At 32.1% G+C, this 27,568-nt stretch overlaps 1 protein-coding gene across 2 annotated transcripts in view; it reads left to right on the top strand.

Annotated features, from left to right (window-relative positions):
* The window catches only part of LOC139501771 (death-associated protein kinase 1-like), a 203,931-nt gene that overhangs the window by 166,270 nt on the left and 10,093 nt on the right, over positions 1-27,568 (top strand). The window contains exons 3-13 of one of the 2 annotated variants that reach the window (XM_071290914.1): positions 14,865-14,948; positions 15,920-16,018; positions 18,103-18,204; positions 19,242-19,340; positions 20,178-20,276; positions 20,898-21,002; positions 22,667-22,729; positions 24,200-24,227; positions 24,573-24,863; positions 25,466-25,891; positions 26,873-27,018. In XM_071290914.1, the coding sequence (XP_071147015.1) occupies positions 14,865-14,948; positions 15,920-16,018; positions 18,103-18,204; positions 19,242-19,340; positions 20,178-20,276; positions 20,898-21,002; positions 22,667-22,729; positions 24,200-24,227; positions 24,573-24,863; positions 25,466-25,891; positions 26,873-27,018 (1,542 nt within the window). Of the gene's footprint in view, positions 1-14,864; positions 14,949-15,919; positions 16,019-18,102; positions 18,205-19,241; positions 19,341-19,841; positions 19,928-20,149; positions 20,277-20,897; positions 21,003-22,666; positions 22,730-24,199; positions 24,228-24,572; positions 24,864-25,465; positions 25,892-26,872; positions 27,019-27,568 lie in introns of those variants that run through there. The other variant, XM_071290915.1, reaches the window with a different exon arrangement.

Raw genomic sequence — 27,568 nt, 5'->3', positions numbered from 1 at the left:
TATTTGACATTTAGGTGTTCTTTAGGTGTAATACCACCAAATCATGGTACGTCACATCCGGTTGCATACGAAAGTAGGCCTAAAAAAATATTCCCTTGAATTTGACAGTTGTAGAAAATTAACCCTGCATTTCAATGCACTTAAATTTTTATGAGTCGTAAATATGTATGTTGGGTGTCTGAAAGCATCATTCTTTTTTTATTTGATGGTCTTATAAAATATTTTGGAACGTTACGGTTACATAGTTACCAAAGCAGGTAACCAGTAAATAACAGTGTAAAAATTGGGTTGTCTACCCTCGGCGGTGGTTACTTTCTTATATGCAATGAAATGTAGTGTGAAATTTTCACTGTATCACTGGAAGGGATTGAACTTTACACATGCAAAGTATTTCTTTGGTTGAAATAAAGGTAAATACTGTACGATTTTTTTAAAAGTGCCAATTTAACAAAGACTAATAGGGAAAAATCAATGGTGGTATTACACCTATTTAGGGAAACTAAATGTGCACTCGTGACCCTATTGTACTTTCATTTTTAAAAGTTATTTATAAACCAGTTCATACATTGTAAACATGGACTATTCGGAATGGATTTAGACACAGAAAGTACGTTTGAGGTAAAATTGCATTGAAATGGGGGTTTACGGTTGTTTTCTTAGTCAAATGGGTGGACAGACGAAGCTGTATTTAGATTACTATGTTATATTTTAAATTACCCTTACAGTTTTTGTTTTGTTTATACAACATGTGAATTTTTTATTTCAGTGTTAACCATGTTCTGAAGAGCATTCTGTTGAAAAATCTTATATGTGAATTGGTCTGCAGATGACACTTCAGCATTAAAGTATGTATCAACTATCATCATGTTTTTTTTTGTTTTGGCCGCAAAAGTTTACAATTTGCCATTGTGCCGTCTACATTTTGCACAGACAATAACGCATCTAAACACTTATTTGTCCTGGATTTATAAACATCAGAATCCAGTCTCACATACTTAAACTTTATAATTCTTACCAATTATTTTTTGTACCAGCATTCCAAGGGACATAACCCTTTTTAAAAACATTTTGAGGTATTTTTTTATTACTCTTTCTCCCCATTTTCTAATGTAAAATACAAGAAAGTGGACTTTTTGTGTAAATCTTTTAGAAATATACTGTTATGAGTAAATAAAAAGACTTTGATACCAGTAGCAATAAATGATTGACTGAAAGGGAACCGTTATTTCTCACACTAGGGGAACAGACCAAAAACTCAAGTTACACATAAGGGCTTATAGAAACTTCCGTGTAGACTGTTAACATTTATAGAGACAGTTCTTTCAGCTAAAACACTTAAATCATTGATTTAACATTACATTTATTTCATTTTTGTGGGAAAATAATCACATTTTTTTTATTTTTTAGACAAAAGATATCAAGTTTTGATGAAAAAGGAAGGAAGGAGGAAAAATGGACCAAAACAGACCAAAACAGACCTTCAAATGAACTCTAAAAGGTGCAATAAAATTGTTTATCATCTTAAAGTTGTCTTTTGTATTCTATTTAATTGTTTGAATGCATATATCATGAGTTTATGATCAGATATTAGTCAACACTGCATTTTATAATGATACACTGAAATTAGGATTTTTCGAAGAAATTGGACTGAAATTGCCGTAGGATATGGCCTTACATTATAGTGATTTTCTCTGAAACTATAGTTCTGACTGAGACAAAACTTGACAGTTATGCTTGAAATAACTTGCAATTGGAGGGGAAAAAATTGCATTAAGTTTATTTGACATTTAGGTGTTCTTTAGGGAAACTAAATGTGCACTCGTGACCCTATTGTACTTTCATTTTTAAAAGTTATTAATAAACCAGTTCATACATTGTAAACATGGACTATTCGGAATGGATTTAGACACAGAAAGTACGTTTGAGGTAAAATTGCATTGAAATGGGGGTTTACGGTTGTTTTCTTAGTCAAATGGGTGGACAGACGAAGCTGTATTTAGATTACTATGTTATATTTTAAATTACCCTTACAGTTTTTGTTTTGTTTATGCAACATGTGAATTTTTTATTTCAGTGTTAACCATGTTCTGAAGAGCATTCTGTTGAAAAATCTTATATGTGAATTGGTCTGCAGATGACACTTCAGCATTAAAGTATGTATCAACTATCATCATGTTTTTTTTTGTTTTGGCCGCAAAAGTTTACAATTTGCCATTGTGCCGTCTACATTTTGCACAGACAATAACGCATCTAAACACTTATTTGTCCTGGATTTATAAACATCAGAATCCAGTCTCACATACTTAAACTTTATAATTCTTACCAATTATTTTTTGTACCAGCATTCCAAGGGACATAACCCTTTTTAAAAACATTTTGAGGTATTTTTTTATTACTCTTTCTCCCCATTTTCTAATGTAAAATACAAGAAAGTGGACTTTTTGTGTAAATCTTTTAGAAATATACTGTTATGAGTAAATAAAAAGACTTTGATACCAGTAGCAATAAATGATTGACTGAAAGGGAACCGTTATTTCTCACACTAGGGGAACAGACCAAAAACTCAAGTTACACATAAGGGCTTATAGAAACTTCCGTGTAGACTGTTAACATTTATAGAGACAGTTCTTTCAGCTAAAACACTTAAATCATTGATTTAACATTACATTTATTTCATTTTTGTGGGAAAATAATCACATTTTTTTTATTTTTTAGACAAAAGATATCAAGTTTTGATGAAAAAGGAAGGAAGGAGGAAAAATGGACCAAAACAGACCAAAACAGACCTTCAAATGAACTCTAAAAGGTGCAATAAAATTGTTTATCATCTTAAAGTTGTCTTTTGTATTCTATTTAATTGTTTGAATGCATATATCATGAGTTTATGATCAGATATTAGTCAACACTGCATTTTATAATGATACACTGAAATTAGGATTTTTCGAAGAAATTGGACTGAAATTGCCGTAGGATATGGCCTTACATTATAGTGATTTTCTCTGAAACTATAGTTCTGACTGAGACAAAACTTGACAGTTATGCTTGAAATAACTTGCAATTGGAGGGGAAAAAATTGCATTAAGTTTATTTGACATTTAGGTGTTCTTTAGGTGTAATACCACCAAATCATGGTACGTCACATCCGGTTGCATACGAAAGTAGGCCTAAAAAAATATTCCCTTGAATTTGACAGTTGTAGAAAATTAACCCTGCATTTCAATGCACTTAAATTTTTATGAGTCGTAAATATGTATGTTGGGTGTCTGAAACCATCATTCTTTTTTTATTTGATGGTCTTATAAAATATTTTGGAACGTTACGGTTACATAGTTACCAAAGCAGGTAACCAGTAAATAACAGTGTAAAAATTGGGTTGTCTACCCTCGGCGGTGGTTACTTTCTTATATGCAATGAAATGTAGTGTGAAATTTTCACTGTATCACTGGAAGGGATTGAACTTTACACATGCAAAGTATTTCTTTGGTTGAAATAAAGGTAAATACTGTACGATTTTTTTAAAAGTGCCAATTTAACAAAGACTAATAGGGAAAAATCAATGGTGGTATTACACCTGTAGGCCAGTTTGTTGATGTTAATGAGATTTATTTAATATTGTCGAATAAATGGTATGACAAAAAATCTACCAAATTTCAAATTTCAAATTGTTTGCCGTTTAAATTATACTAACAAAAGAACAAAACAAAACACAATCGGTACCAACTTTCATTTCGCACATTTAATATGCAATAAAGAACTATTTAAAATCTCATAAATATTTCCTACGATTTTATTCAATTATCTAATAAATATTTTTATATAATACAATATAATAATAGCATTCATGCAGTAATAGTATTGTTTTTATTATACCTTGGTAACAATTTCTAAATTTTACATCTAGAGTAATTGTGAGTTGTGTTTCTGACATAAATGAGCCGTAGGGCGTATGAAACTCTGAACATGTCACAAAAGAATATTACACTTCAATTTTTACACTTCAGTTTGGTCGGCTAAATAGGATGCAAGTTTTTGCAGAAAATAATATTTTAAACGGGAAAAAAGTCAGATAAAGCATATTTAAAAGTGTTTCTTGTCGTAAAAACACATCGGGTAGCATGATCTCCCTAATGTCGGTTTTTCCTTTGATCAATCCTGACACCCCGCGGTTTGTCATACGACCAATAACACCTTGAAATATACATTTTAAATAACAGACTAAACTTCAAGACAAACTTAAATAAGGGAAGTCCAAAAAGCTCACGAAATTAAACGCTATTAATCAACAGAACAAGTTAAAAACACCTGCCATAATCCTGCTGGGTCTAAAGTAAATGTAAGGTAAAACCTGTGTTTTTAACTAAACAAAATAACTTTATTTTCAATATAAAAATAATTTTCTTTTGAAAAAAATATTGTACAGTGTACGGATTTGAGCCCAGTAGCATTATTTTATGAATAGTCGTACTTGCGTCACCACGAATCGATCTATTTTACAACTGTTTGATCATTATTATCTTTCCTAGAATAAATGCTGATTACTAAAATATAAAATACAGATGTATTCATTTGTAAAATGGAAGGCGAAAGATATCAAGGGGACATTTCTAGTACATGTGTACTGAACTGATGATAGAATAATCCCAGATTTTTGCCAAACACCTAAAATTATTCAAGTTCTTTCCCAAACCTCCTGTCTTAGCTTTTCGAAAACCAGCAAATCTGAAAGACTTATGTGTGATATTTACCGTCAGTGAAAACTCTAGGATTTATATGGCAGGCAGACAATGACATATTCACGTTTAAAGCTAACCCACCGGCAGATGATTTTAAATTTACTAAACGAAACATTCTAAGCAAAGTTGCTACGTTATTCGATCCGTTAGGATTTATTGCGCCGTACACAATAAGAGGAAAACTACTACTACAAGAGATGTGGACAGCAGGACTAGACTGGGACGACCAGTTAGACGAAGAACTTGTTGAAAAATCTAGAGAGTGGTTCCGTGAACTTGATGAACTATGTTGTATTAAAATACCGAGATGTTTGCAGTTAAACGAAGACATTGTTTTAACGAGTCTACACATATTCAGCGACGCTTCTCAGGAGGCTTATGGATCAGTTATTTATGCTAGACACGAGTATAAGAGTGGAATGATATCTACGAGATTTATAGCAGCGAAATCGAGAGTTGCTCCTTTAACTTCAGTCAGCATTCCAAGACTTGAGTTAATGGCCGCAGTTTTAGGATTAAGATTAGCACTTTCAGTTAAACACGCATTAGAAGTGCCCGATGATAATATGACATTCTGGTCAGACAGTATGAACGTTTTGTATTGGATTAGAGGCAGGAGTAGAGAGTACAAGCCATTTGTAGCGAATCGAATTGGAGAGATTCACACGTCATCGCATCCTCAACAATGGCGACATGTGCCAACAAAAGTTAACCCGGCAGATTTAGTATCTAGAGGTAGAACCGTTGAACAATTACAGTCGGGCGTAATTTGGTGGAATGGACCGGAATTTCTACAAGATGAGGAACCACAATGGCCGGACACTAATATTCAGATAGAAAACGTACGTGATACCGAACTTAAGTGTCAAAAGAAAACAAGCGATAAATATACTACACTGAAAAGTATTCATAATAATGATTTAGATTGGCGTTTAGATCCCGTACGTTATTCTAGTGTCGTAAGACTAGTTCGTGTACAAGCGTATGTGCACAGATTTATTGACAATTGCAGACTAAAGAAAAAACAACGTCGTCAAGGTAGTTTATCTACCGTAGAATATGCAGATGTCGAGTTGGATATAATCAAAAATGCACAAAGGGAGGCATTTTCAGACGAATACAACGCTCTTATGAAAAGTAAAGATTTACCGAAAACCAGCAAATTGCTAGGATTACAACCGCGAATTGATGAAAATGGACTAATCAGATGTGATGGACGTTTAGAGAACGCCGAATTTCTATCGTTTGATGCACGATATCCAATAATATTACCACGAAAAAATTGGGTCACGAAGCTTATTGTGAAACGATATCACAAACTTGGAAAACATGTTAGTGGGACAAATCAAACATTTTCAGCATTATCGTCACGATTTTGGATTATTTCAGGGAGAGAAGAAATAAGAGAATATGAACATGAGTGTTATACGTGTCGAAAGAAGAAAGCGAAAGTTGCCGAGCAAGTGATGGCTCCGTTACCGGAAATTCGTTTCAAAACACCTTTACATGCTTTCGCTCGTACAGCAGTTGATTTTGGTGGACCGTTCATAACTGTTCAGGGCAGAGGAAAACGACGTCAGAAAAGATACTTATGTCTATTTACATGTTTAGCGTCACGCGCAGTGCATTTGGAAGTAGCATTTGGATTAGATACGGACTCATTTCTTAACGCATTTTATCGGATGGTGAACAGGCGAGGTCTTCCGAAAGAGATGATTTCAGACAATGGAACTAATTTTGTTGGAGCAAATAGAGAACTGAAAGAACTTGTTGCGCTTTTAGACAAGGATAAAATACATAATTCAATTAGTAACCAAGGGATTAAGTGGCATTTCAACCCACCGTTAGCTCCGCATTTTGGTGGTATTCACAAGACAATGATAAAATCGGCAAAAAGGGCTATTTATGCAATATTAGGAAATGCAGACATTAATGATGAGGAACTTTTAACAGCATTTACCGGAGCTGAAGCACTGATAAATTCGAGACCGCTTACGTACCAATCTGCCGATCCGAAAGTTGATACACCTTTAACACCGAATCACTTCTTGCACGGACAATTAGGTGGTCATTTCGCTCCAGAAACCGTTGATAATACTGATTTTAACCCGAGAAAACGATGGAGAAGAATACAGGAATTAATTAGACATTTTTGGAAACGTTGGATTAGAGAATGGTTGCCGGGACTTAACAAACGTGACAAGTGGACTAAAACAAAAAGGGACATGAAAACCGATGATATTGTGCTTGTAATGAATCCGAACGCTCCGAGAGGACATTGGCCGCTTGGCAGAATAATCGAAGTTTTCCCTGGCAAAGATGGACATGTTCGCGTTGCAAAAGTTTCACTTGGACAAACTGTATTGATAAGACCAATAACAAAACTGTGCCCGTTAGAGATCGAAACCTCCGAAAATGACAGTGATAAATAATTGAAGTATAAATATGGACATATATTTCATTTCAATTTAGACAGTTAAATATTTTGAAATAGTTTTAGATTTGACAATTTAAACTTAGATCAAAGACAGTTTTATATCGTTTAATTATTGTTTGTTTGATTGGCTGAGAGCAATCAAGAGGGGGAGAATGAATTGAAGACAATAGCTTTTTAGTTTTTATTAGTATGATTGTTTATAGTTAGGATTTTTTAATAGAGTAGAAATCGGTTTTTATTAAATGCACTTATAATTTTGCAAGTTTATTTTTATCGTTAATTTTCAATATAATTATGTTGAAATAGAGCTACATTTTCGTCTGCTAAGATTAGTTAAAGATAACAGTATTTTCCAAAGAATTTATTACTGTGTAGAAAGTTGATGGTTAATCTTAACGGTATTCCTAAATTTTATGACACCTTCAGTAGGTCAGTCTAGTCATTTAGAGTTCAAGTAAAAATCGTCTGCACGTGCAGCTGTGGCTATTTAATTTAATTACTTTGTTTTGATCATCTCTGGGAATCAGGTTAAATTAGTGTGATTTTTTATGTCTAATGTTCAGACGTAAACAGATCGTTTTTATCATGCGATAAGTTAACATCGAAAACAATGTTGTGAAATTGTATTACGAAAATGATTGTGTATATTGTAAATATTGGATTAAAACGTAGTTATTAGCAAACATTCGTTAGTTATGTGATATGGATATAATAATGCTATTGGTATAACGTTATCGTCGAACTCCCAAATCCCAAATCGTCGAACTTTATATGAAACAATTTATTCCACTGCACATTTCAAATCGTCTCCGCAACAATTATAAACATGATAAATATCGAGATTCAATGAAATACATGTGCGTATGGCCTCTTTTTTGCGGACGCCGTACTATACATTATATATAAGTTTTGAAGAAGTTTGACCTAATCGTTTGAAGTGAAAAATATTTGAATCTACATTTTAAATTGATACACAAAAAAAAAATCAAAATTCTTTGTTCTATAGATTTTATTTCATAAATGGAGTCTGAAATATATTCATCACAAATGCACCGCATCAAATTCATATATCAAAACACTTAGTTATAAACTGTTACGCGTCGCATACTATGTATAGAGACATGCATAATAAATCTCAAATAAAAGAAGGAATTCTTAAAGATTACTTTGACAAATTTTAAACTAACTTCATTTCAACAAGTTTAAATCAACAATGTTCTAAAATAGAGCTACAAAAAAAACCTAACAAAATGCTCTGCTTTATAGATTTTCTTTCATAAAAGGAGTCTGATATATATCCATAATAAATGCACCGTATCAAATGCATATATGAGAACACCAAGACTTATAAACTGTTACGCGTCGCATACTTTGTTTAGAGACATGCATGATTAATCTAAATCAAAAGACAAATTGAAAAAAAAAAGGAATTCTTAAAGCTTAATTTGACAAATTTTAAACAAACTTCGTTTCAACAGTTTTAACTTACATGTTCTAAAATAGAGCTAAGAATTGTTTGTATTGTAGTAAATTTAATTCTTTAAAATTTATTCAAATACGCTATTGACACTGTGTCTAAACCACACCGGCAAAATTTGCTCGGACTCGATGGTGTCTAACATCCGGCACAATGACGGAACACCAATAGACAAAAGAAAGGTAGGTTTCTCCTTATTTTTTTATTTTTTTTATGATATCGAAGAATATATATACATATACAACTATTTTCTATTGTGAGATGCAATATTTTCTACAACCGTTCTATATTAACGGAGAAATAAGTCAAAATGCATGTCAAAATGACGAATTGAGTGAACCTTGCCTCGAAATTGTTTAATTTCTCGTTAAATTGTCCACATTGTACGGAAAGAAAGGTACGGGCAGATAGATATTGACACGGAGATTGCAAATTTAGTTATTATGAGCATCTCAATAATTGTATTTCTGTGTATGGAACGAAAGAAAAGGGTCATGTCAAATTAAAACAAACCGGTTTCGTCAATGTTGTTACTACACAATCACCCGGTTTCGTCTACATATATCACCCGGTTATTTTTTTTTTTTTTGAACAAACAATTTATTAAAAGAAACTTTGGCACGGATCTGAACATTGTCTTTCGAGAATTTAAATATATATTTATTGTAAAGTAAACTTGGCGTGTTAAAATCCATTTTAAACGGGCACGTTTGGACATAGTTAATTATGATAATACACATGTTCCTAATGAAAGGCTTATCACTTATTTCACTAACTTCAACCTAATTTTAAATGGAATATAAATACTGAATAGCAAACACTGGTATCTAATTATTTTGTAACATTATTATATTTTCTTTGTTTATAATAGTAGTATGTTAAGATGAAAAATAAAAGGATGTGTTTTGATTGTGCCATAATTTTAATTTACTATACTATATTATATACACTTAGTTTACAATATTTACTATCAATTATTAATACATTTATGCATTCAATTATTGACGAACAGTCCCAAACCGACTATAGTCTATACTGTTCTGCACAAGTTAATCATGCATGCAGTCCTGCCAGATTTTCTGGTACTATATATACTGTGTTATTTGCGCACTTAAGCGAGTTTTCACACTTAAGCATCCATAACATAGCAGTGAGATTTGTAACTTTCTCCCCGTTTCTGGTAGGCACATTTATTTTCATAGGCATGTTTTTCACATTATTTTTACAGTTCAAATTCATTTTTTGTACAGTTTAAAATCAATTGAAACTTCAAGATAAGTAAACTTTCGAAAACAATATCTGACAGTTTTGTATTTTCAATGTGAATAAAAGTTGGTTTGCAAAACATGACCGTCATTTATATCTAGGTCTTATTAAGAAGAAGTGACGGTAACCACTTATCCCATAAACATTGACAATGAGACAACTTTCTTTTAGACACAAAAAATATGTTGAATTAATCAAGTTTAGGTCAGCGTATGCCTTAAACAATGAGAAAAACACACAAACTGCATGAAAGCAAGCTATAACAGGGCCCTAAATTATAAATGTAAAAAAATTTAATCACTCTAAACCAAAATTTTAAACATCACCAAAAAGTAAACAGAAGTTTAAAATATTTATATAAGTAAGAAGTGTATAAAGTTTAATGCCGTTATAATACTTCGTTTTTGAGATATGGCGCGACATGTTAAAAAAACCCACATTCCTGTTTCACTTACATTTTCTGTAACTCAAAAAGATTTTTTGATTTTCACTATAAAAGGTTTGCAGATCGTTTGACCATTATAAGAAATAACTATGTTAAATTTTAAGAAAATAAGATAAGCTGTCCTGAAGTTACGGTGCGACATGTTTATGCTGGACAGACGGATAGATAGACGGACAGACGGGCGGACCGAATGACTGATAGATGGAGGAACGGACGGATGGAAGGACGGACGGTGTATACAATAATACGTCCTGTCAAAATTGGGACGGGCGTGTAAAAACGCAAAGAAATGAAAAAAAAACTCGTAATTAAAGGTCAATAAGTTTTATTAGGATATCGGCCAAGTCGATTTATTTGTATATTTGTCTGCCTTATCATTTTTGCTATATAACTTTTATATATATTTGAAAAAAAATGTATAGAAATCGATAAAAAGAACTTGATATTCGGCATTTATTATAATAAACATTCTTACAATATTTTAATTCGGTATACACTTTATAAGATAAGTGGCGAATCTAGATGACGTATAGGTTGCACGCCCCGACCCCACCTTTGGTTGCCAAAACTATATTGATTCCTGTATTTAACGATTTTGTAAAGCAAAAAATAATCAAAATATTGTTCGACTCGCTACTCTCGGCGGTATGTAAAAGTTGTTCGAATTACGTCCACTTTGAAATAAACTGAATCCGGCTGTCCGTATATATTGTCAAAATATATTGGCCAACGTCAGTGTACGATCATCATAACACAACGGCGACAGTACAGACTCGTTTTTTTTAGTAATGTTAACAAAATAATTATTATTGAATTTTGTCGATGACCTGAGACTATTATACTAATTTGTACATAGCAGTATAGTTACAATAAGGGATAAAAAAAATATTTTAATGCATGGTAGTTGTAATCCTACATTCATTTTCTATGTCGATTATGCATGCATATACAGTTGTCTAATTATCAACGTTTATCCTTAAGAAGATTTATTTTTAACGATTGTAGAAAAGATTACATACATAGAATGATTAGATTACTTATAAAGGTGTCCATCCTTTTATGCGAGAAAATCACATATCCATTTTGTGTTTCGATTTTTAAGACCGTAAACTTTAATTTCAAGTTTAAACATGTTCAGCATATTTTCCCATAACTCATATAGAAAACGCATATTTAGAGAGCTTTAATCTCAATATGCTGTTAAAAAATTTCGGAATGCAAAGTATATTAAAATATTTGTGTTCTGTAAGAGTAGGAATTCAAGTTTTTGCTTATTATTTATTTGAATCTGAGACTCATATAAATGATAAGCCGTTGTCCGGTGAACGAACTTGTTTTCCAATGACCAACAAAACTCCTTTTGAACGATGAAGTTAAATAATCAATTATAATGTAATGCGATTATGATTTTTTTATTTGACCAAACCGGGTTATGCATTTTGAAATCTATGACGAAACCGGGTTGTATACATTGACGAAACCGGCCAGTTCCATTTTGACATGACCCATTTCTTTCGTTCCATACACAGAAATACAATTATGGAGATGCTCATAATAACTAAATTTGCAATCTCCGTGTCAATATCTATCTTCCCGTACCTTTCTTTTCGTACAATGTGAACAATTTAACGAGAAATTAAACAATTTCGAGGCAAGGTTCACTCAATTCGTCATTTTGACATGCATTTTGACTTATTTCTCCGTTAATATAGAACGGTTGTAGAAAATATTGCATCTCACAATAGAAAATAGTTGTATATGTATATATATTCTTCGATATCATAAAAAAAATAAAAAAATAAGGAGAAACCTACCTTTCTTTTGTCTATTGGTGTTCCGTCATTGTGCCGGATGTTTGATACCATCGAGTCCGAGCAAATTTTGCCGGTGTGGTTTAGACACAGTGATTGAACACTACTTAGAGCCAATAAATACAATAATTTTGTATTTTATATATTGGTGCCTTCAATAAATAAAAGTCGTCATAGAACAGTCTCATTTTCATACCGGTATTCGAAATGACTCTTTTCATTGCTATTACAAAAAATATGTCATAATAACAGTGTACGTATAGGAGTCAGGGGCAAAAAAGGGACAAAACTATAACCCTTTCCATTTTAAAACAAAAATTGAAACTAAAAAATGAAAATGAACGAAAACAATCACTAAATTTAAGATTATTACACTACATAGAAAACAGTTTTTTTTTCTTGTCACTTTCAGAAGTTTGCATCCCACTTTTCCACACACAAACTTTTTTCAAACTTATCCATTCTCATAAATGGCATATTTCTATACGAAGGTATACACAGACAGACGTTCCGCAGGAATAATCTCAGCTACAGCAGAGGGGGCATTAATTGTAATGCTTGTCCGTCTGTACGTCCGTACGTATTCATGGGAAAATTTACAACTTGGAAGTTTCCGCAATTTAACTTCATTTTGCCTCAAACATATACTATGAATCTTATACACAATGCTTATTACCACCACACTGAGATCAAGTTAAAATTTGGCTGGCATCACTTTCATCTTTCAAGCCCATTTATAAATGAAATGTTTTTTAAATTTGTCGCCTACGCGCTCTAACTTTATTTGTCTCAACCAAATGTTATGAAAGTTACATACAATGCTGATTACCACTTCAACAATGAGCAAACCCAATAACACATATCAAATCATATAAAACCCCGATGTCATTATATGAAAAAGAGGACTGCTTCTAATACCATCAGCACCACTGAACCAAAATGTACATATGATACATATGCGGATAATAAGCATGTTCCAAAGAGGTATTCAGCCGGTAAAAACATAAATTAAAGCTGGTACTCCAGGATTATATTCGCATAGGAGTATTTTCACCTAATTTGACACAAAGCGTCTTCTTAATATCTTAATTATACACAAAGTTTCTGTAGCCTGTTGTATCCGTCGTTTAATTGCTATTTTATGAGGGAAAAAAACAACGCTGCGATCTCCATTCTTCGCCTGCCTATTCTCTAATTTTACACCTGACAATAATTCTCATTCACTACACCGAAAAGTGGACGACATATTTTTTGTGTTTGTATAAATGAGGATGGTGCACATTCTGTATGTGCCTGTCCCAAGTCAGAAGCCTGTAATTCGGTGGTTGTCTTTTTTTGTTGTATATCAAATTTGTTTTTTTTTGTCTGAATTGTTTTACATTTGTTATTTCGGGGCCTTTTATAGCTGACTATGTGAAATGGGCTTTACTCATTGATGAAGGCCGCACGTTGATCTATAGTTGTTAATTTCTAAGTCATTTTAGTCTCTTGTGGAGAGTTGTCTCATTGGCAATCATACCACATCTTCTTATTTTTATATTATGAAAGATTCTCAAGTCATGGAAAGAAGAAGAAGAAAAAAATAGAATAGGAATTGAAGTGACACTCGATATATCTCTCTCCCGGAGTAAAAGTGATAAAAAAAATGTTTTCCTTGTCTGACATAATGTCGGCACATATCCTTTGAAAAGTGTTATAATAAAATTGAGAATGCAAATGGGGAATGTGCCAAAGAGATAACAACCCTACCATAGAGCAGACAACAGCAGAAGGTCACCAACAGGTCTTCAATGCAACGAGAAATTCTCGCACCCGGAGGCGTCCTTCAGCTGGCCCCTAAACAAATATATACTGGTTCAGTGATAATGAACACCATACTAAACTCCAAATTGTACACAAGAAACTAAAAGTTAAAATAATACAAGACTAACAAAGGCCAGAGGCTCCTGACTTGGGACAGGCGCATAAATGCGGCGGGTTAAACATGTTTGTGAGATCTCAACCCTCCCTCTATACCTCTAGCCAATGTAGAAAAGTAAACGCATAACAATACGCACATTAAAATTCAGTCCAAGAGATGTCCGAGTCTGATGTCAGAAGATGTAACCAAAGAAATAAACAAAATGACAATAATACATAAATAACAACAGACTACTAGCAGTTAACTGACATGCCAGCTCCAGACTTCAATTAAACTGACTGAAAGATTATGATTTCATCATATGAACATCAGGCACAATCCTTCCCGTTAGGGGTTTAGTATCATACCATCATAACATATATGAGAAGAACATAACCCGTGTCATGCCAACAACTGGTTTTTTAATAAATGTGTTTAGTTCCGATGCAAAGACCCTATAAGTGAATCAATATTAACGCCAAAATATGCAATCTTGAATGACCTGACAACAGTATCGTAACTATATCCCTTCTTAATAAGTCTATTCAAAGGTTTTGTTAGTTTTTGAGGTGAATACTGACACCTTTGTGCTTTATAAAGAATATTTCCATAAAAAATTGGATGTGAAATACCTGAACGTATAAGAAGTCTGCATGTTGAGCTATATTTACGAATGATGTCCTTATACCGATGCTAAAATTTAGTAAATGTTTTGACTAGTTTGTGATATCGAAAACCCTAGTGTAATAGTTTTTCAGTATATCTATTAATCATTGAAATTGATACATATTATAGAAGCTATGCTGGGCTGCAGAGGAAGGTAGTTTGGACAAAGTAAAAGAATGTGTAGCCCTAAATGCCAATCTGGAATATAAAATTGTAAGATCATTTAGTGTATTTCAGCAAACAAAGTATCGTAATACATTACATGTATATCTTTTAATCACTTCCGCCTTCATATCATTAAAAAAAACATTTTCAAAGATTTCTTATTAATGCTAAATCTTTCGGTTTTTGGTTTTGGTTTTGATTGCTGATTGCCTTTTTATAGTTTTCTTTTGGCATTGACCATGTTCAGTTTTATTCGAATAATGGGTTGTCTTGGCCACCTATGTTCTTCTATCTGGATCAAACATATTTTCTGTTATCAAAAATATAGAGTATTTACTGATCTTGATCGATTTTTATATATGACAATAACAGTTATTTAGGATCACACAATAACTGCTAATGAAACAAAACGTTTTTGTGGTTCAATTTAATAATCAATTGGGATTGGTCTTATTAGTTTTTGTATCGCATATATACCACAGTAGATTCTAGATAAATATTATAACGAAAACTAGAGGGTCTATTTCATGTTTTGATCTTTTGCTTGCTACTGACATCGATGAACAACATAAACATTGAATTTGACTCAGGAAGCAACAGTTTCTCTGTCTCATCGTTACCCCAATATAAATAAAAGCTTAAGCTAACAAAGATTGATGCAAGAGTAGAAATAAAGGTAATACTAGTAATACACAAACAAGAAATCCTCATATTGACAAATATTCTACTTTTTTAATGCCATTATACAATATAAGGTATTGATGTTTTTGAAGAGGTTACTCTTTCGTAAAGATTTATTCATAATTCAATCTTTTATCTGAAACTTTTAAAAAACAAAACTCATTAGTTTGTAGATTTACTGCAGGTAAAATTGGTAAAATTTTCGATGTGTGACTTTTAATCAAGAATTTATAAGTTCATGTGCTATATATTATGATTCTATCTATAACACACTACTATTTGTGTTTACCTCTCCAGTTTTGCAGTTAATCACACATGTTTGTTTGCTGATATTATAGGATGGATGGGTACCATTGATGTATGCTACTGGGTATGGACATCTTGATGTTTTAGAATATTTACTTTTAGAAGGAAGTGATATTGAAGTTAGAGACCGGGTAATTTGATAATTTATCTATTAAGTAGATCCAATGATTTTATTACAATTGAATCATTTCAAACTCTTTTTGATGATTAGTTAAAGTAAAAAAAAGTGCACTATTTCGCAAATCCAAAAGGTATGCATCAAATATACAAAGACTACACATGTTGTGTTCCTCCTTCATTGTAAATGTGTTAAAAGAATGTTTGTGAGTCAGAACAGCCATTTAACAAAGTAGAGACTATGAATGATAGATCTACCTCTCATTCGGCACACAGTTTTTGGATTCGAGCGTCACTGATGAGTCTTTTGTAGACGAAACGCGCGTCTGGCGTATATACAAAACTTAGTCCTGGTATCTATGATGAGTTTATTTATATCCCCTGCACCCACTAATGCAGAGCTCACTCGATTGACCAAGAACATCACACAGCACAACAATGCTTAGTTAAGGAAAAAGAAACTCACTCGGAAAATATTTTGGATAATATGATAAAACGTTGACATCAAATGAAGTCATTATAACAGTGTAGTTCCAAAGGCGGATTAAGGTGATTTTCCACAGGGCCCCGGACCCCTCTTTTTGAGGAACATTTATTTGATTATTTCGGGAATCACTGACGCATGGCTGGAGTGGGCTCCCTCTTCGGCAGTCAGATCCCCTTTCATGAATATTCTTGATTCGCCACTGCAGTTCTTATCGCGAAGTGCTATTCTTTTGAGTACACAGTGTCTGTTGTTTAACTCAGTGAACGGATATTTTAGAATTATACCAGTTTTGATGTACAGTGACACTCATTTTGAATGTACAAATACACAGCCTCGGTGTAATAACTTAGCTTTCGTCAGTATTTGAATTAACAGTGAAATTTGTTCAAACCGAACAGTGATGTTCATTCAGAATGTTCAAATTCGCAGCCCCTATTGAAATTACTTAATGTTCGGCAAATTTGAAGTTTTAGTATAACACAAATTCAAATCGGTCAGTGGTATTCCTTATCTATTAATGTATTTCTACGCAGTCTCTGTTGTAATAACTAAACTTCTGTTACATGGGCAATTAAATTTAGATTGTCATAATCATACTGATGAATAAAATCGGTCGTCCGAAATATTTATAGATACTTACGTTTACTGTTTATTTTTTTAATATTAGTTTTATTTCTTTTGTATACTTTTTTAAGGCACGTCTTTACATGTGAAATCTTTATGACAGACGTTTTCCACCAAATCACCCTTTGTTATCCAGAACAAAACCAAATTTATATGTATTATTCGTATCAAATTTATATGTATTATTCGTATCAAATTTATATGTATTATTCGTATCAAATTTATATGTATTATTCGTATCAAGTTTACTTAAAAAATGTTAGATATCGTAAACACTTTTGTTTTCTCCTCAGCGGGATATATTGGTTCAATGACATCGTTGCATAACCCTAACCATAACACCATCACTGCGTCAATCATCCTATACCACCCGACTATGTAGTCTATAAAATTTAGCTCTCGTTAGTTAATACTATATACATATTGCTAAAATCAATGACACTGACGAAGACTATTTGTAAAGCTTGAATATTTGTCAACACGATTTTATAACATCATCTTTGTATATTACCACCTTATATTAGAACCGTTGTGTACATCCTTGACCAACCCTCTTTGTAGTCTATGATAGTGTTAGAAACGTTGTTAAGATCAGCTTGTGCGTGCCTTTCTCCCCAACAGCATTACCTGCCTGCCACATCGACAATAAAACAGGAATACAACATTCTGGGTTTTACAAGTTGCATTGCAAAATATAGTGTACAGAGACCCATTGGAGTGGCAAGACAATGTTTGAGTATTCGTTATTTTTTGGCAAATCGGACATCGCCTGTTACCATGCGACTTGCAATATCCAGTTAATAAGCTTTTATTAGAGCAGACAGCGGCTCTCAAAAAAAAGTTTGCAGACTGTTATTATCTGAAAAGCCAAGACAGGATATTTGGGAAAGATCTTGGATAATTTTGGGTGTTTGGCAATATATATATTACACAATAATGTTAAGTTTACCATACAAATTATGATGTTTATTATATGTTGATTTACAGAAGGGAGTGACCCCTTTATTATGTGCAACAAGGGAAGGATTTCTGACGGTAATACAACACTTGGTTACAGCGGGAAGTGATTTACATGTCCGGGACTTCGCGGTAATTATATTTCATTATAAACTTATGGAAACTAATGGTATAACTGTACCCTTGGATATAAATGTAAATTGTACATATTAATTAGAAACAAATCTTAAAATTACATAAAAATAAGGAGATATGGTATAACATGAATAATGGAAACATTTCAAATTAGAAAATAAGCTGTCTTTTTTATGAAAAAAAAAGAAAAAATCCGAAAAACAAATATGACAGACATAAACAATCGAAAACCACTGCACTAGAGGCCCATTCAAAATATTTCGGAATTAACATGGGTTCGAGCACTTAACCGAGAACAGTTGTGTAACAGCACAACATAAAACATAATGCCAATTTCTTACGTGCATGTTTCACTCCAGGTGTAAAACTCAGAAATCTGTTGAAAAATAGTCCGAATCAAAATACTAAAAAAACAGTTGGCTGTACTTTTTTATTTTGTCTATAATGGAAGATTAAATAATGCCCTCTAGATGTCGTTTGGTTTTCTTTGTCGTTAGGTTGTTTTCTCCTTGACATACATTTACATGCATGTCATTTATTAAGATGAACAGGAATGACACACTACTATGTAGATCGATTCGATTAACTTTTTATCAAGATATAAACTTTAATATGCATAATACCCATTTAGGGTTTAAAAAATCTATACGGAAAGTATGTATAAATGTTTGAACCCTACAGCACATGTTCATGTATAAGTGTAAACAATTCAGTCCTGTAATTTATTATTAATGGATATTGGACATCGATTAAAGACGACTACAACCAATTGGGCGTAGTTTAGTCAATAGATGCCGTCCCATTGGACGTTGATTTGAGTAACAAAATATTGGACGTCGATTTGAGAATGTGACGTCAGATTTGGACGTCGAATTGAGGAACGGACGTCTATTTGAGAAACGGACGTCGATTAGAGGCCGGACTTCGATTTGATTCTAACATATATGTCTATAATATTGTTAATATTTAAGGTTTACCATAATAAATGTGTATCATATTATTGATTTGTTGTCTGTTTTATTTTGAATTTACAGAGAAGTATGACACCGTTAATGTATGCTGCTGAGTGGGGACACCTTAAAGTATTGGAATATCTAATCTCCAAACAATGTGATATAAATGCCAGAGACCAGGTAATTTTATATATTTACTAAAATATCTCATTCCTAAAAAAAAATCATGTTTTTAGAAAGTTTTAAAAGATGTGCGCACACTTGTTTACACTGCTTTCAAGCTCAACATTTACAAAAAACAGGTCGCTTCGATATAGCCAATAATAAAGCATATGGTTATTAACACTATTCGATCAATCGATTAATCAATGAATATATTGTTGTCAATGTAGGATATTATTCAATGAAGTTATATTGTCTTTACCTTGAAATAATTCTTCCATGGATTTGGTTATCGTAATCTGTAAACGTAATCAATTGTTATTGATAACATTTTCGAAGCAATCCACAGCAATCTTTCATAACTTTAATTAGAGTAAAAACTTTGATGTAATTATCTCTTCACGGCTTCATTCCTATGACTTTAGTAGACAATTTGATAAAGCTGAAAGACAATGCTGTTTAAATAAAAAAATAACTGCATGTATATATCAATTTGAGCTATCATTTTATTCAAAACAGGTAAATTTAAATGTATGAATAGGACATGGGATTTCCATCAAATTGGTTATTTCTGATATGTTGTTGTTACTTAACCAATATTCCAGGTTTGAAAACAAATGACATTCAATGCTTTAAAATCCTATTTAGCCATTCATGTTCAAAACATAAAAGTCGGAGTTAAGTTCTGTACTATAGTTAAGTAATACGCAAGATTTTTGTATTAATTCTTTAAAACATAATTATCAATACAAATTTGTGGTTGTCATTGAAAAATTATTACAGTTTCTACTAATACCACTACATTGTTCATTTCATCACATAAGTAGGGATACATGTTGTTTATCTGTATACCAGGAAGGAATGACACCACTATTATATGCTGCAAGTAAAGGACACCTTGAAGTGGTACAATATCTGATTTCAGAAGGAAGTGAAATAGAGAGTAAAGACAAGGTAAAATTAACTAAAGACATGATTTTTTTCTTTGCGTACTGAGTAAAAAGAAATGAACAGTAATGATTAAGATGTCAACATGAATAATGTTTCTATCAGACAGAATTAAAGATAAACGATTTTCGATTTTACGTCTCAATGTCATATGACGCGTTATTCCGGAATATCCCAAGGTCAACGCAGGAATTCATTCATAAAATCAAAATTAGAAACTCGTCTCTCTAAATTCATTAGTATAAATATGTCACACGTTTCATTCAAATACTATCATCTTAACGCGATAGTTAGGGAACGACCATTTAGCTTTAATGGGAGGGGGGTATGGATTTTTTGTAAAAAATATTCTGATCCTTAATATGATGAACAATAATATTGTGATCAAGAACAAGACAAAGATAATTAGAATCCCGATTTCCTAATGTCTTAAAGTGTTAAATTGTAAAAAAATAATTTGATTGATAGCGTCGGAAAACTACCCCTTCCTTTTGAAGTTGTTTGATTGATCCTCTAGGATGGAATTTTCAGTGTTCAGTAATGTGTTTAGTGCATTATTCAGATTTAACCATCGATTGATGCAGACAAATTTGAACATAAGCTGTTACATATTTTGAATCATTAGAGGAAGGGAGAACAGCATTACATTGGGCTGCCAAAAATGGAAACGTGGAGATAAACAAATGGCTGATAGAAGTGGGAAGAATCAACCCCTTGTTAAAGACATCGGCGGTAATAAATAATGGGTCACACTTAGTGTCAGCTTTACAATTCAATTTTTAAAATAATGCCTTGAAGCAAATAGGTTTATTACATTGTTTTACTATATTGAACTTTAACTTGATTAAAACTAAAGAAAACAATCTTGATTTTTTCTTACAATCAAAATTTTCATGTAAGAATCAAAGATCAGAACAGAAACTATCAGTAAAAACTATCGATACTGGTAATAACTTAATTCAATGAATAAACAAAAGCAACACCAATAAGCTACTGGCAATAGGGTTCTGAACCCATTGGTTCACTTGTGTATAGACATTTGGTTTTTGCCAAATGGCTGTAAATACAGGGATCGCTTTGGGTTTTACCAATTTCGTAAAATACGATGTTTCATTTTACGAAAAATGACTGCCTATGGTATATTGTGCCAGTATTTCACAATTTCTTGATTTATGCTGTTTGGAAAATACAATAATATACGTTTCCAAAACCGGCACGATTCATGCCCGTGTCACTAGTGAAGAATAGTGGTTAATTTGTTAATTGCATCAATTTACTTTGATAATGAAACATCATTTGTGTCAATGATAGACCGCTATGTAGGTGTAAACAAAATCATCAGCTGATTGACAGCACATATCTTGACCATGGGGGCTCTCAAAGATAAATGAACATAATTACCATATACTCAAAGAAAGTAAAAGAGTTATAGTCTTTGTGACAAGAACAAATCTTTCTGATGTTTAGTTGTCTATAAAAATATAGTTTTGCAGTTTCACAATGCGAAAATATGCAACTTCCAGTATCGATGTAAACAACAAACATGTTTTGTGTTTATAAGGAAAGTTAGACAGCCATTTGAATCCAAATACCTTGGATAATGATGCACAAATTAATCTCTTTAACTAATATATACATGATATATGTCTAATAATAATTTGCATGACTTAACTTAATTCAAAGACATAACAAAAGATAATGATTGTCTGATAAAGGTGGATGCATAACATTTGACGCTAATATTTTTGAACTGGTTTAAAAATTCTAAAAATTATGATAATGACAACGTTTGGTTGGCTATAATTAACACTAAGACACTCAACACAACATCTCCAACTATCAAAACACGGAGAAAGATGGAATAACATATCTATATTTGAAAGTCATCCGGGAATATCACATTTAGACTAAAGACAATCATTTACCATCAAGAACTGGAGAGCAATGGTCACTAATAAATGAAAGTTCCTTCCTTGCTTTCAAAGTAACAGATCCTTGTAGCCACACTGGTCTTGGTGTTGGGTAATCACTAGTACTTAAAGTTTACAAAATATCATTTTTAACGATTTGTAATTAAGATGCAAAAGATACTATTTCGAATAATGGCAATAAGCTAAATAAACGTAAAACTGACTGTTTCAATGTAGCTTACTATTCATGACAAATCCTGATAGTTTTTTAAGATTTAGAAAATATTTTTTTCCCAAAGAGACGCTAAAACATTTATTTGTTTTGTTAACAGTTTACACTAGGTGCTCTTAAACAAAACTCCAGAAATGAGATATACGTTCCCAATTATGTTTCTTCGTATAAATCAAACATGTATTTTGTTTTATACCAGCATTGTAGTTTCCATAAAAGGTACACTTTCATTATGTTGTTTAACTAAATTTTAGGGTGCTACCCCGTATGATATAGCAGAAGATGCAAAGAATATTGAAGTAATGGAATACCTAAAGGTATATATTGTTGTTATGACTGAAAAGCCATTTAGTTTTATTAACAACTGTTCATAAAATTAACGGTACCAATTTTCTTGCACCAGATGCGCATTTCGACAATACATGTCTCTTCAGTGATGCTCGTGGCCAAAATATTTGAAATCCAAAACTTATATAAAATATGAAGAGCTATAATCCAAAAGGAACAAAAAGTATAGCCAAATCCGTGTTAAATTGCATTTCAATGTATTCCTGTTCGACAAAAAGAAAACTTGTTTTAACCTTGTATTAGATATCGTATCCCAATCATGAAGTGATAGACTCTAATTGCATCATAAGAACTTTATCGTTATCTTCAATTCTGACAACAAAAATTGCCGGAAAGGTTAAAAGAATATAAGAGTACAATGCAGAAGTGTCTCTTAACTTTATAATCATAAAAGAAGAGAGCTGCCTGAAAACTGTCCTGTTTTTCCACCTTTTGAATTATAAAGGTAGAAACAGTGATGGTAAAAAATCATAAGGACTTCAAAACCTATACCAAGATCATGAGGCTAAAATGATGTTTTACTATCATTGAACTATATGTGTGTAGAATTTCTTATAATCAATAGACTCTTTAAACGTTGGACTGGTTAAAAGCAAGTTACAAAAACACGACATACTGTATTACTAAAGATAATAGAATAATGAAACAAATTTTCAGCCATGAGATACAATGTATGTAATTACAAAAAAATATTGTTCTAACCTATTGATCAATATACGTTGCAAAGATATATTGAATTCAAACAGTATAACACAGTCACACTATGTAATTGCCAATACAATTGACATAGCTTGTGTACATAAGTTTGACGAAATTATCTTATATTTTCTTCCCCTTTAGTTTGAATCTGATTGAGAAATAACAATGATTTTTTTATCAGTTTAAATACTAATTTTTGTATTCTTACTTGAAGCATCTATCACTGTTCTTGAAGAAAATGTACAGTAACATGAACAGAATCTCATTGTATAATCATAGTCAAAAGGCATACACAAATTGAGAATGAATCATATTCTATACACCAGTCAATATCATTTGATTATAAACTTTCGAATAGTTTGATCTGTTGAAAATACCTAAACAATAAATGCGCGACTACATTTATGAATTTCTGCGTCTTTCTTCTGATAGGATACTGAAACATTATCCAATCTCACCTTTACTTAATACAAAATAATTGTGAAGATACATGTACGAGTCTTTTAAAGTTGCACATACATCAAACAGTGTTAGAGGTAAACAACTAGTTTCTATCATGTGTGTTCCCGAATGTATCGATCTACTTGCTCTTAGTTACTGAGCTTTAGTATCTGCAGAGTAAATGAAATAAGAGCTCTTTCGATTTGGATAACGACGTATTAAGTTCAAAAGGTATAAACATTTTGAAAGTTTCATATTTTATAGTACTCTCTTTTAAATAAAAATAAAATATTTTGTAGATTGTCATGTCAAAGAAAGCTGCATTTGGTGAGACTTCTAAACTTTAACAGAATTTCTATCATTAATACACATTGATTTAGCTTAGCAAATAAATAACTGAAGTACATTTTGATAAAGAGAAAGTTTGTAAAAAAAACAGATCCAATCAGATTTCATTGTTTTGTAGACCTTCTTTAAAGGCATAATAATTGATAATTAGTCTGTTAGATATATTATATCATACTAGCAAAAAGTTTTTCAATGTTTTGTGGCGCATCAAAAATAAATATAAATGGAAATGAAACAGCTATAATATTGGTTCCCATTAGGAAAAATTAAAATTAACGTTTCGTGTCTGTATAATTGTAGCTATTCAATTTTCTATGTTTTAAGTACATGGCTTGCCTAATGAACCTAAAACACATGGACCCATTCCAGCAACAATAATACGAATGGACAAGAACTCAATACGAATATATATGAACGCTCTGAAATCTGGTGCAGAAATCAAACATGACCTACGCATAATTATTGTTGGAAAAAAAGGTGCAGGCAAAACCAGCCTGGTCAAAAATCTGTTAAAGAAAAAAAGAGTTGACCATGTTGAGAGCACAAACGGAATAGATATCCATGTGAAAAGGTGTAAAATTAGAACAGCTGATGGGAAATGGTCTTTTGAAACAGGTATGTGGGATAAAGTATACATACGTAATTGTAGTTCCATCGGATTAATATTTTTTGTTCATACTAGGTAAATTGGTTCTTTTATTACTAAAGATATACTTGTAGTTCCTTTCAATTTTATGTGAATTGTGGACCTAGTCTAGAATCAACATGTATTGCAACTTATATAATTAGTATCAGAATAGAAATTTAAAACGGAATCTAATCTACTGTTTATCAGTCACCCTTTCTTGTGAGCGATATTATATTATGCCTGTAACTGTTTTCGTTTCTTCTCTTTTTTTCTCTCACAAAATATAATAACAATATATGCACTACTACAAATGATGAAAACATGTAATCAAAGCATGTTAAGATACAGAATTGTGGGTACTATTAGGTAACCGTTATAGCGTTACACTTTATACAAACCCGCAAATAAAGATTTCTAAATTTAATGTTGAATATACGTTACACATTTGAAATCATAAACCACTTTTTACTAATCTTGGTGCCGACACAGTATTATTGTAAGATTTTATATCGTATATTTGTGTTTTACGCGCGATCTATCGCAATGAAGTAAAATGTTAAATCATTTAATTCTTTCTATTTATATCTAGATAATGTCATTGCTGATGTCAATCAACGCATTATGAGATCTATAATTACTCAAACAATGAAGGATGAATGTCTGGAACATAGCGTAAAACCTACATTTCATGAAGAGGAAAAAACGTCAAATCAATTAAAATATACATCTGAAATGGATAGACTGCAGGCAAAAATAAAGACCAAGGACCTTACAGATTTGCATGAAAGTCTAAGAAACCCAAAAACCTTAAGTGCAACCGATAAGCTATATAAAAAGGAGCTACAAGAACTGGTTGATTCTACAAAACATATTGAAAAGGAGGAATATGCATCTCTTAGTCTATGGGACTTTGCAGGTGATAAAGAATTTTACAACACACACCAGACGTTTTTCTCAGAAGAAGCCATATATCTGGTGGTTACAAAGTTGAATGAAACCGACGATGAAACAAATGGTATTTTTATTATACAGTTTATTTAGACAGTCACATATGCAATGTATAATACTAGTATACGTATTGTGAAACGAGGACTTTTTATCATAGTACCAATCTGTGTGTCCTTGTACAATTTTGCACATTCAACTAATAACGAATGAAGTTTGCTTACATGTAACATTATAACTGCGCTGCGATTTAAATTTATTGCTATGTATTGTAAAATCGCAATAAAAAATCACTTATCAAACTAATATTTTACACTAAAAGTTTCAACGAACTTTTTTTTGCCGTAATGGTGTTGTTGAAAAGGTTTAAAAGTAAAATCACAAAAATACTGAACTTAGAGGAAGATCAATTGGGAAAGTCCATAATCACATGGCAAAATCAAATAACAAAACGCATCAAAAACGAATGGACAAAAACTATAATAAAATTACACAAACCACAATAAAAAAGTGAAACATTTATAAGACGAATGTACTTATCATTGATCAGCGGAAAACTACTACTGTTTATTCGGCATAAGTTATGGAGTCTAGTAATTTTCATTAGATGGTTAGCTCATTTCTTGTGCCAGTATTTTGCATAAGACGTTTTTGATTGCAGTTTTGGTATGAAACATGACCCTTATCTAATTCAACTAATTTTAACTTCTTTTAATTTTGTCTTGTCTTCATATATCAAAGAATGTAAATCATTAAAGCGATTTAAATTGTCCAAGTTGTGTCGCTTGTGGTCAATTGAAATCTGTTACTTCAATGTACAGATTATTTCTTATTTCATGTTTTAAACTGTACGAAATAAGTTCATACAGAAATTGTCTGAAAGATACTGGATGGTCTGCGAGGTTAAAAGTCTGTACTGTGCAGAATTTAGAGCATGATAACTGAAACACGTCTCTTGTCGGGACAAAACGGTAAGCCTTTACAGATTAAAATAACCATTTAAAAAAATAGTTTCTAGTATTTTCACATTGATTTGCATATTCAATTGCAGAAACGTTGAAATTCTGGTTTGACTCCATCCATTTCTATGGCACCAAACATAATGACAACATTGAAGAGATGAAACAAATTCGAAGCCAAGAATTGAGATTGGAGCCTCCTATTATTGCAATTGGTACCCATAAAGACATGTGCACGGTATAATAAGTATATCAATCTTTTCAAACGAAACCATTTGTATAACAAAAACCAGAGCTCCAAATCATATTTTTAAAAAGGAAAGTGCATTTAATCTGATAACAACAATTTTTATCAAGCAAGGGAATGATTGAACTACAACTGCTATATTCCAAACTTTATACATGCGTTTTATGAAGAAAATAGTGGGTATCTGGTTTTAACGCTTGCTAAACCTTCCAGAACTGTGTAAGAAAGATATTAAACACAACTGACCTGCAAATTCATTGATGCATTATTCATTAGTATTATTTATCATTATTTTTTTAGGGGGGAGGGGCTTTTAACTAGCTTTCAGTAACTTCGAGTACCCTCGATTCGTACTTTCGTGTAAATTTGACCTGTTGTTTAATTTTTAAAAATGTATAACAACAAAACTGCTGAAATGAAATAAAGTTCCTAATCAAATGAAAAAATCAAAATCTCAAACACATCAAAGGAATGGATAACAACTGTCATATTTTTTTACATTGGTATTTAGTGTTTACTTATTTAAAAGTGTTATATCTCG

The sequence above is a fragment of the Mytilus edulis genome, chromosome 13 (genome assembly GCF_963676685.1).
Source record: "Mytilus edulis chromosome 13, xbMytEdul2.2, whole genome shotgun sequence".
Taxonomy (NCBI): domain Eukaryota; kingdom Metazoa; phylum Mollusca; class Bivalvia; order Mytilida; family Mytilidae; genus Mytilus; species Mytilus edulis.
The sequence above is the reverse complement of the archived record's forward strand: the minus strand, read 5'-3'. Positions and strand labels throughout refer to the sequence as shown.